This window comes from Cebus imitator, unplaced genomic scaffold (genome assembly GCF_001604975.1).
Source record: "Cebus imitator isolate Cc_AM_T3 unplaced genomic scaffold, Cebus_imitator-1.0 Scaffold259, whole genome shotgun sequence".
Taxonomy (NCBI): domain Eukaryota; kingdom Metazoa; phylum Chordata; class Mammalia; order Primates; family Cebidae; genus Cebus; species Cebus imitator.
The window spans coordinates 4707848-4720129 of record NW_016107574.1 but is presented as its reverse complement, the minus strand read 5'-3'; the positions used below and the strand labels follow the sequence as shown (position 1 = coordinate 4720129).

Below are 12282 nucleotides of genomic sequence, written 5' to 3'. Positions count from 1 at the left end.
GGAACAGTGGGGGATAAGAAAAGACACAGACACAGACATACAGAAAGCTGGGCCAGGCGATTAAGGAGGTGAGGATGTTACTCTCTCCATCCCCAAACTGTTTTCATGTATTTTATTTTATATGTTCATAAAGCACATAGCAGAGGGAGGGTGCAGTTACTGAGAACAGTCTGTGGCTATTATTTTTATACTTTAGTTAACATATTTCAGCTAAAAACTATTTTGCAGCAAGGTTAGCGAAAACTGGTTATATTTTTAGGTCCGTTTGTTCTCTCTAAGACATACACATCCTCCTACTGTGGTTTTACTTCCCTGAAGTTCAACCAAAGTTCACAGCAGCCTTGCTGCTGATCCCGCCGCCCCCCCACCCCCGCCAAGAGGGAGTGTGCTATTTTGCCTCCCTACATCCTGGCATTTTGGTAACAGATTTACTACAAAACAGTCACAGTTTGCTAGACTGATCTTAGCAGTGCAGGACCAACAGGTGCAGATCTCACAGGCAGCAGGTGCCCTTACCAAAGATGTCGAATTGGGAGAGATGTGTGTTTCATAGCAACCAGGACTCCACCTTGATCCAGGTACAAAACACTGTGCTCTTCTTCAAAGATCTAGATGAGGAAAACACATACATAGACACACATCCACATCCACACATACTCAGGCTTCAGAGAATCAGTATTCACATGAGAACAAAAAATCCTTCCCATGACTAAGTAAGTTTCCCTAAATCTGCAGAAAAATAAAGTTATAGAACAGTTCTTCCCAACATGGGCTACTGTACCACTGGTGTTATGTAAAATAACTTTAGGTGTGCATAATATAAATTTAAAGAATGAATATTCATGGGTTCATGCTTATATTCCTTCATTTTCATGATAATTTCTATTGATTTCCAGTTATAATGATGTCAGAATATTGGTTAACTGTCATATATTACACAGCTCCAGATAGAGGGAAACTTAGAGACCATTTACTCCAACAGTCTCATTTTCATAGACAAGAAACCTAAGGTTTAGAGAGATATGGTAACTTGTCCGAGATCGTGCATATAGTAATGGATGGAGCTTGGACTTGCTGCATTACAGTGGCCTTTCCAGATCTATTTGTAGTTGTAGTTTCCAACTGTTATCAATGAAAAGTGTTCTTGTTTAATTAACAAAGCCTCCACCAAAATCATGGTGAGTTCTGTTGTCATCTTTGAGTACATGTGTCATTGTGTATTTCCCCAAAGGTAGAGAAGCAAATTTGAAGTCAAATGGAGAAACACTGGAAACAGCATCCAGGTCCTTTCTATATAAGATGCATGCTGTTATCTCAGTCAGATTATTAGTATAGCCTTGCCTAGAGTTACATTATAGACAATTTTCTTCCAATTTGTTTCTTATACTCAAGATGCATCCAAAGGCTATAGAAGTAGAGACTTCTTTGCCTTGTGTGGGGTGTTGGAAAGAAGAAAATGAGATCCTGGATCTCTAGCTATTCTCCAGAAGAAATTTACTTAGAATAGTCCAAGTTTCTTCATACCTCCAAGATCAATTGCTCTGGGGTTTCTTATGTAAATTTCTTCCCTACCTCCTCCTCTCAAAATATCAGGATCCCACTGAGGATCTATAAAGGATCTGAAGCTAAGAAATGGCAATTGGAACATAATGTGGACATCTCTGTCTAAAATTTAAAGCAGAGTGCTCTCATTGCTAAGTGTGATTACCTGTGCATTAAATTTCAATTTACAGTGCTAGTTATTGTATGATAATTAAACGTCAGTAGGTTATTAAAACATATTTATTGAAGTATAACAACCATGCATTAGGCACATATCTTGTTAAGATTGCCAAACCTCATTAAATGCCTGTTTTATAAGCTATGGGTATCTAACTTTCATTCAGAAGAAAGGCAGGAAGCACTTAAGCTAAACACACTGGTTTAAAGTATTCCATTTCTACTTTCTCTAATATATGCATCCCGATGGTTATTACTATGTCTTTTCCACATGAGATTTAAACATCTCAGAACACCACCTGGGTAATGGCCATTTTGAAATCTGCATTCCTTCCTATTCTGACTTCAAGGCAAGAGGAATTTATGGAGCCAACTCAACATTAGGCATGCAATCTACTCTTAATGCTGCATATTTCACATATGATAAACCCTTAGGAATTCTGGTTTTCATTGACGGGAAAAATTTAGTCAGACTTAATTTGGTTTCATTGTGACTTATAAACGTCCTTACATACAAGCTCTGAATAAAGAACCTCTTTATTAAGTGATAAAAAATCAAACTGCATAAATATTTGCTAAACTCAAAGATTTAAGATTTTTATTAAAAAAAGGAAAAATAAACATATTCACAGTCTTTAGGATTTATGTGCAGCACTGCTGAAAACATTCCCAGATCTGAAGAAAGCTGGACAATTTTTATGCCACTTAAACTTTGGCAAGTTGGTCCAGAGTGTTCTCTTACCTGCCTCCAAGTGTTCCCTGCATCTGAAGAGACAAACATGCTGATGTCAGTGTCTGATAATTCAGAACCTATATTACCTAGAAAGAGAAGGCCACCATTAGTGAAAATAACTTGCTGCAACAGCAATAATGGACTATACCGGCAGGTGCACTGCCTGAGAAAGATTTTGACTGCCAGAATTCTGTCTGTGCAGGGGTTTTCTTCAGACTTGCTTCAGGGCTGGTGGTTTACATGCCTTTCAAAAATAATTTTAGCTTGCTTATTAAGTTCCAAGTACAGATATACAGCTTCTTAAAATAAACACTATTTACCACAGCCAGCAAACCAGGGAAGCTTCTTACCTGATGCCACTATGATGCTTGGAGCTGTGTCTTTGCTGGCAATGATCCCTGATGTGTAAGGATTCTCAGAGACCTTCAGGTGAAGGTGTAGTGAGCAATAGGGCTGAAAAGAGAAATAGTGTCATAAAATCACATAATCAAAATGGTCATTTGAAGCTTAGAATCAGGTCGTCCATCCATCCATCCATCTAACCAACCATCTCATTTACCATACATCCATGCACCACTCCAACAACCCTTGCACCTGTGCTTATGCTACCCACCATCTTTCATTTCCCCAAATATCTAGTGTCCACTAAGTGTAAAACAGCCTTCAAGTTCGTAAAGGAGAGACCACCTTCATTTTAGGTATTATCTAATTTGATCTTTGTCATTACAGAGCTTACAGTTTATATAGAGGACATGTGATCCTTCTATTAATTACCATAAAGAAAATACTTTAACAGCCATAAAATTGTATAGAAAAAATAGTATGAGATTCTAGAAGGTGGAGAGACTATGCTGAACTTTGAATCATGAATGACTCCAAAGAGCAAACAGTGCCTGAAGCAAAGATAGATAGGCTATGAACTGTGGGTAGATGTTCAAGAGATTAAAGAATGTTTCCGGCCTGAGTAATAACAATAACAAAGAAAAAGAAGCAGAAAAGCTGAGTAGCACAGTATATTATCAGAAAAGACCGAAGAGGAGAAATGGGATATGAATCCAGGAGAGAAGATAAAGTGAGGCCTGGGAGGGTTCTGAAAAAGTCAGTTGGCATCTCGTCTCCATTTGAGACCTTGGTCTCAGTTGTACAGGAAAAGCATGTGAAACTATCCCAACACCCACCAAACAACTGATCCAATATCTCTACCAGGATATGATCAGAATCAGAATTATTCAACTTGAAAGTCATACTTGTAGACAAAATGCACTAGTTGTAAAAATTTAAATGAAAATATAAGGGACTTTGTGCAGAAACCTTGATCAAATTATCTGATTGAAATATCAATAGTTTTCAAGGAAAAAAATGGATAATAAATCTTATATGAATTTTGTTTAAAATAGTTCTTGCACTGCGTTGTCAAAAACTATAAGTTTGTGTTTGAACCTACATTTCTTTTCATCTCTCAGGAAGATTACTTTCTAATCTTATCAACTTGACTTTTTGGAATCACCAATGTATCTCTGTTATTACTTTTATTCTGCTCTGTAAGTTTCAGCCAGCAGACATTCAGAGATCTACAGATACAATGATTAAATTTATATAGGATGGAGTAAATGACAAAGTGAAAATGAAACTCAGGAATAAAAGCAGCCAGGATGCTGGTGAAATAAAACAGCAGATCACAATTGCATATTTTCTTTACTGCCAACAAAGTAAAATTCTCAAGGTGTAATAACAGTAATAAATGATTGTTTTGCATAAAAATTTCATGTAAATCTTTCAATAAAAGGAGTTTTCACTTTATAATGTTCTATAAGACAGCCCGTATAAGAAAAAATATCAGGCCTAGCTGCTTGGCTTTTATTAGTCCAAGAGGAAGACTAGAACTCATATAATTAAATGCTGTGGATGTTCCAGAACAGCACAGTACAACATTCAGATGATGCTAAGACAGGATAAACCAGGATTGCAAAAGCAGTTTTCCATTTAAAGTCTTCCTTATAACTGCAGCCTATCAGGGTCTCCCCTCTTCTAATCTACGATGTATTTCACTGTGCACAATCTTGTATTATCTATTTCAGGTATATCACTCTAAGAATACACTCTATAAATAAAGATAACTCATTAAATACTGCTTTCCATCTATTGTGAAACCTAACATAGAATCTAAACAAGATAATAAATAGAAGCTTGCAAAATCAAGCAATGTTTTTTTGTTAGGATATGAAAGACATCACTTTACTATTTTACTCAGAGCAATGCCAGGAGTATGTGGGCTTGATTACAAACCACATAATCTGAATAATGTTGTGAGCAAATATATGGCATTCCAAGAAGTAGACTACTGCTTGGGGATTATCTCTAGACATATGAGCTAAATAGAGGAGTTTGCACCACCAAAGAGGACATCCCTAGCCAAAAGAGCACCCAGCTTGCAATCGTAAGCCAGTTGCTTGCCACAGGTGAAAGATTTTGAAACTTGTTTGCACCAGACCTAAGGATTACTTGGTAAGGGGCACTTGTCATCACAAAGGAAAGATGTCAGGCTGAGTGTGGTGGCTCACACCTGTAATCCTAGCATTTCAGGAGGCTGCAATGGGTGGATCATTTGAGGTCAGGAGTTCAAGACCAGCCTGGCCAACATAGTGAAACCCTCTCTCTACTAAAGATACAAAAATTAGCTGGTCGTGGTGGTGGATGCCTGTAATCCCAGCTACTTGGGAGGCTAAGGCAGGAGAATCACTTGAACTTGGGAGGTGGAGGTTGCAGTGAGCCTAGATCGCACCACCGCACTCCAGTCTTGGCAACAGAGCGAGACTCCATCTCTAATACAAAACGAAAAAAAAGCAAAAAACAAAAACAATGGAAAGATGTCTTTTTTTCCATTGGCTATCTCAGCATGCCTCTGTTGCTATGGTTTTCAGAGGGCTGAGATATGCTAATCTGAGAAGAAAAGACACCAGTTCAAACAGTAACAGCAACATTAGAAATGATCTTTTGATGCACTGTTTTCTCCACTCTCACATTTGTAGTACTGGATTGCCCCCAGCTGGTATAAGAAGAATATTCTGTGGCTTTCTGTTCTTTAATTTTCTTCAAGGAAGTTACATAGTCTACACAAATGTTCAAGGAAAAAGCAATGTGAGGTGATTCATCTTCACTTTTTTAACTTAAGCTGTTTTACTGATCAGGTTTGGACATTTGTCCAAGTTAAGTCATAAAAAATTGATATAGTTTATATTAGTATATTTTATTACAACACTTATCAAATCCCTCTAAGCCCCTGGAGGACACAAAACAAAGCACTCCCGTTCTTTTTTTTTTTTTTGGTGACGGAGTCTCACTCTGTCACCAGGCTGGAGTGCAGTGGCATGATCTCCACTCTCTGCAACCTCTGCCTCCCATGTTCAAGCAGTTCTCCTGCCTCAACCTCCCAAGTAGCTGGGACTACAGGTGCACACCACCACGCCCAGCTATTTTTTTTTTTTTTTTTGTATTTTTAGTAGAGATGGGGTTTCACCATGTTGGCCAGGATGGTCATGATCTCTTGTCCTTGTTATCCAACTGCCTTGGCCTCCCAAAAAGCTGGGATATCAGGCATGAGCCACCGCACCCAGCCCAGCTGTCAGTTCTTATGCACATTTTGCCCAGGCAGGGGTCACATTATAGGGCTCTTTCTTTCTCTTGTCTACCTGACTTCTTTTCTCTCATTAGCAAATATGTGCTGGGTACCTATACATGCTAATTGTCACAATAGTTGCTTTTTTCTTTCCAGGGTTATCTCCAAGTCAATAGAGTCAAAGCACAGCCTGTTCCAAGGGCAGTTCTCTATTTTCCTGCCCTTTCCACATTAATATACGAATGTACACTCAACCACCAATGACAGCAGCTGAACTGCAGAGGATAGAATAGCCAGCATGCATGCTTGGAAGCTGCCCTTCACATCCTTACACATAGTCACCAGCCATGGCACATCATCAATTGGTAAATTCTAGGAGCAGCTAGATTGTTAGTCTATAATCTCTTCTGGGTCAGGTACAAAGTTCGAGAATCTGATGCAAATTAAAGACCAAAATAAAAGGCACACAGACAAGTACACAGAGTTTTTCACTTATTTTCAGGGAGTCTGCAAACCCCTGAAACCCACGAGTGGACCTCTAGTTACTAGTCACCTTTCTTTGCCACATTCTTTTATTTTTACCAACAAAATATTTTGGCTATTGCAAGTGTTCAGTTAACGTCCATTGAATTTAACTGGTCCATTATTTTTTACTTCAAATATTTACCATTTATTCCTCTTGTCTAACTGAAACATTGTACCCTTTGACCGATATCTCCCCATTTCCCCCGATTTCTAGCCTCCAGTGACTACCATTCTGTCTCCGCTTCTCTGAGTTTGATTCTTTTAGGTTCCACATAGAAGTGAGAGACGCAGACTTGGTGTTTATGTGCCTGGCTTATTTTTCTTAGCATAATGCTCTCCAGGTGATCTGTTAATTATCTACTATGTTTCTAGCATTGTGGATGCCCATTGGGGGATTACCAAATGATAGAAGACATTTCCCCACCATGTAATAAATCAACTTTAAAAGCTGTTATATTATTTAAGGGTCAACCAGCTTCAAATTCCAATTCTTTCTCCCCAGTCTTTGTATCAACTGCCTTTAGATCCTATCTTCATGGTATCTTTATCTCCATGGTGTCTAATCTGAATGTTGTCCTGAAAAGACAGATCAGAGCTTTCATAACAAACGAGCTCCCAAATAGTATCCCCAACACTCTCCCTCCCAAAATCCACACTCGTCTGTATAATTTCTGACTCTGAATTGGAACTTGAATTTATTAGCTCTTCCATAATGACTCAATGGCAAAAGGAAGGAGGCCCCTAGATCAAATGGCTGGGTATGGGGAATTCAGCTCCAGTCCAAATCAGCAAAATATATACAGTCACAGACAATGCAAGAAAGGTGAAAAGCAAATTCTCCTGGGGCTGCTGCCTCCTCAGCTCCTGTAGAAAACCGCCAGATGAATCCACAAAGAAGTCAGCACCTCTTTCCAGGAAACACTATGCTTTCCCTGAGGGCCTAAGCATTTGTCTCAGGCTCAGTTCAGCTCACATCTTGCCTCCTAGGAGCCCAATCCTGAGGCGTGGGAGGCAGGTGGACCATGACCTATAATACTCGATCTAATTGTCCAACGCAGTCTTCAGAGGAAAGAAATCCCAGCTGGGCCCTCCAGGCAATCAGTCTAAAAGTCCTAAAAATACAGCCCAAATTACCCTAGATGTCTTATTTCTATTGAATACATTTTTACCAGGAACATTCCATTTGGGCTGTAATTCTGAACTTATTCCACATCTGTAACAGCCCTGCTGGAAAAATCTCTTTTCTAATCACTAGGCTGTGCTTTCGGTGACACTGTCATTTTCCAAGTACTCACAATCTAAAATCACTTTTTATCTCGTCTCTGCCACCCGCTCCCAAGCCTAAAGATGGTTTTTAACAGTCTGGGTCTCCTGTAGCTCAAAGATTTTCTTTCCTAGTTTGTGCCTTTGGCAGATTTGTGTAAAGTGATTTTGGTCTCTCATCCCTACTGCCTTTGTCCTTTTCCCCTTCCCACCTGCAGCCTGCTTTCTGAAGCTTGGGTTGTAACTACATTAAACAACAGGGTTAACAAAGAAGGAAGACTGGAAGACTCCCAAGTTCCATACATCTGTATCCCAATAATCTATCTTTCCTCCATCTCAATGAGCCTCCTGCTTTGGTTAACTTTGGGTCCAACTTGAGCCCATGAGCTTCAGAAGGTAGACACTGGGACAAATCCTCCAGTGGACTCTCAGAGGGAATGAACATCTTCCATTAAAGTCCCAATGTGAGACTGAAACACCTTTCGATGGAGTGCATACTCCAAACATGGCACCCCCAATAGCATGTATGTTGAGCCCCTACCACGTGGCAGGTTTGATTCGTGGAGCTGATTCTTTGGAATGGCGAAGAAGATAGGCACCGTCCCTAGACTCATGAAGCCCACATTTCGGCAGGGAAGATGGACAAGAAAATTAAGCACTACACGTGCTGATTTCAGTTAACAGTAAGGACCATGAAGAGAAAAGGGTTAGGACAAATAAACTGTAGGGGATGCTCAAGAAAGTTCTCTTAAATTAAGATAATGAAGCAAGGACCTGAGTGCCAAGAAAAAGCCAGACAAAGAGAAGGGCATTTTGAGAGAAATAACAGCATAAGCAAAGACCCTAAGACATACATGACCATGGTGAGTTCATGGTACAGAAAGAAATGCTGCCTTCTCCACCTTGGCTTTCATATAAGGAAGAAAGAAAGGAGGGAGAGGCTGGAGACCAGGGAGGAGGACTAGAAGGGGCCAGATTACATGGGGCCTCACTGGTCATGATAAAGTATTTTTATCTATTCCAGATGTATTAGAAGCCATTAGAAGGTTTAAATAATGAAGGGATACCTCTGGGTTTTCAAAAGTTGAAGTTGATAGATTTACACACAATTTTAAAAAACAGCAATCTAATATATAGTAAATTGAAGTGGATCATTGGTTGTGCTGGGCTGAGAGTGTGGGTTCTAACTGCAAAGAGGCACACAGGTATTTTTTAGGGCCATGGAAATGTTCTGTCTTGATTGTGGTCATGGTTATACAGGTATATGCATGTGTCAAAATTCACTGAACTATACTCTTAAAACTGGTATGTATGTATATTTTCCCTCAAAATAAAGTTGATTTTTTAAAAAATGGTCCCACTGGCTTCTGTCTAAAGAGATTCCTAAGTAAAAGTGGGAGGACCAGTTAGAAGCCTGTCACTGTGGGTCAGGTGAGCAACAATGCTGGCTTGGATCAGGGCAGTCCCAGTGGTGATGGAGAAGTAAGTTGATACCACGTTTCTATTTTGGAGGTACAACAGTAAGAGTTCTTACACTGGGTTGGGAGTGAAGCAGGGAATACCTTGCTAAGTGCTTTAAGAGCCATTTTTAATGATTCATTTATGACGCCAGAGTGCCTAGGCAAGCCCATTAAGTGACATGGTTAATTCTCTCTCAAAGGCATTTAATCTCCAAAGTGTGGGGTAGAGACCAGCGTAAGGAACTGGCATATCCCAAGCATCTTTGGTTAGGCAGCACTACACTCCAGCTTGCTATAGCTGGGCTAGGACGGTGGCCCTGTTTTTTAAATGCCACTGAACTGTGCCTTGCATATTCAATAAATAGCTGCTACATTTACTTACTCTGTCACTGGCATGGTGCACTTACTATAACAACTGGCTTTTCCCCCCTGTTAGTTGCCAGTAATAAGGATAGAAGCTGAGTGGGAAGCTGAATTTTAGACTGCTTCCCTGATGCACAGTGACAACTGTGAAATCCTCTGCAACTAATAAGGTCAAGCTATGGTTCCTGTCACCTTCTCAACTAGGAGGGTGACCCACCTACAGCTGTGAGAGATGAACCTGCAAAGTGACTGTCCAGACTTTATGAGACGGAAGGAAGCAAGCTGAGTGTGAATAACATCAAAGTCAGAATTGCATGAAGAGTGTGAACAACTATATACGTGTAGTACACACACACACACACACACACACACACACACACACACACACACACACACACCCCTCCCCTACAAGCCCTTCTTACTCAGATGAAGTGGTCTTCCCTCTAGGTTTACACGATCAGCTCTCCTTTTTCTAAATTTAGACAGAGCTTCTGAATTGTTTTACAGACATTGATAGTATTATTAATGCTTTCGCAATTTGCCTCTTCCTCACCTCCTTCTGCATTCTCTCAGTACTTATCTTTGGGCAGGCATCAGAGCTAATAGGAGGAATAAGATGTGGCCCTGCAATATTCCATTTATTAATTTAGTCACTTTCAAGTAGACTGCAAACTCCTTGAAAGCAAGATTCATCTTTGATCCTCCTTTTGGATGGCATCATATATCAAATATATAAATAAATTCATACTAATCTATGTACTATCCAAATGTAAGGCAAGTAAAAGAAAGCCATACTTTAAAGCAGGGGTCAGCAAATCTTTATAAAGGGACAGATAATAAATATCAGGTTTTTTTCACCATACAGGCAATAAATACCTTTGGCTTTGTTCACCCAACAGCCTCTGTCATGCTCGATTCTGCCTTTGCAGAGTAAAATCCACCATAGACAATATGTGAATGAATAAGTGTGAGCATGTTCCAATAAAACTGTATTTAGAAAAACAAGTGATGGGCCATATTTTTCCCACAGGCTATAGTTTGCCAACTTCAGCTTTAAGAATAAGACATAAATGAACAGAACATATTGTAAAGAATACCAATAAGGGTATAAATCGGTGGTTCTTACCTTTTTTGAGTCATGAACTCCTCCAAAAATGTGATTAAACATCTCCACAGGAAAATACACCTACACAATTCTGCATTCAGTTCATCAACTCTACAGCTGAATTTATGTATTATTAAGTTTTGTAACAGGTTACTCATGAGAAAGTAGGTTGTTCAGGGTGTATCCTCACCAGGGATAGAGACTGTCATATTCTCCCTCAAACTACCATTTGAGGTCCTCATCAGAACTGGGGCAGGAAGCAAGGACCCCGGAAGGGTGCAAGAAATGTGCCCATGTTCTCCATCTCTGTGGCACGTCACACTAGGCAGTGCTGTGCGTTTTCTACACACTTTGCCTTCATGCCCTTCCCTGCCAGCTTTTGTTCATCGACTGAACAGAAGTCCCAGAACTCTCCTCATCCTCTGTTAAACATCCATTTCTATCCCTCCACCGAGAGGCATTCTGCCTCAATATGAAGACTCACCAGCAAGCAGTGCACGGGGTCCCCCCTTAGATCCGTGTCTGGTGCCTGCAGCAAACGCCAGTCTCTGCCTTTGTTATACGTGATGAAAGTCTTCACTTGGTTGTCAATCTTCTTGTTAGCCAAGAACATTCCCTTTATCCCTGCTACCTGGGAAAAATTGACATGGCTGAAAAATACATCAATTTGAGAAGGGATATATTTGTTTACTACAACAAAAAAAAAAGCTGTCAAAGTCAGCTGAGAGCACTTGTCTTGGAAGAAAGGTTGCCGATGGGGGAAGCAGGGGACACTCAGGTATAATGACTTCCTGGGCTACTGGACAAACAACAATAGATTGGTGATCCTTATCATACGAGGGTCAGAATAAGAGTTTGATAGAGGCTTCTTATTACCCCGAACATAGGCTGACAAGAGCCTGCAGTTACCAAGAGATAAATTCTCATAGTTTCAGCTCTGTTGCTTGGTAATTAATAATAAATAATAAATAAATAGGAGCTACTTCTATGGTATGCTAGTGTAGCACCCAGAGTCTTAAACACTTGATCTCACATAATCCTTAAAAACATTCTTCTTTGGTATCGTTTATTCTATTTCACAGTTGAAGAAAGCTCAGGCTCATCCAAATAAAGTGACTTGCCTAAGGTCACACTGCTCAAGGGCACACAGTAAGTATCAGACTCAGGATTATTAACCCACAACTCTGTGGCTTCACAGCTCATGCTCCTAATGCCTACCTCAATTACCAAGTTATCTGCAGTCTTTGGCAATTGAAAGAGGTCAGTTACAGCTCCCGATCCAATTACTGTTGCTTTATTTCTGTGTAAGATTTCTCTGTTAAGCCAACAGAATACACAGAAAATAAGAGGACAGCTTTTAAATTTAAATAAATGGTGGTTTCCCTAAATCATCAAATACTCCCTTACTTTGTTTTTATAACACCATTGCTCTCACTCTAAACAGATGCTATTAATTACTTGGCTCTGAAAATATGATTGCTTCCTCTCTTCTGCATGT

The 12282-nt window shown here is 39.8% G+C and overlaps 1 protein-coding gene across 1 annotated transcript in view; it reads right to left on the bottom strand.

The window, feature by feature from the left end:
- Window positions 1-516: 516 nt before the first annotated feature.
- Window positions 517-12282, bottom strand: part of LOC108283381 (VPS10 domain-containing receptor SorCS1) — a gene marked incomplete at its 3' end in the record, with an annotated part of 485878 nt that continues 474112 nt past the window's right edge. Inside the window, exons 10-13 of the mRNA XM_017499712.2 lie at window positions 11269-11415; window positions 2803-2905; window positions 2462-2538; window positions 517-608 (exon numbers count right to left, since the gene is read on the bottom strand). Of these exons, the coding sequence (XP_017355201.2) occupies window positions 517-608; window positions 2462-2538; window positions 2803-2905; window positions 11269-11415 (419 nt within the window). The remainder of the gene's footprint in view (window positions 609-2461; window positions 2539-2802; window positions 2906-11268; window positions 11416-12282) is intronic.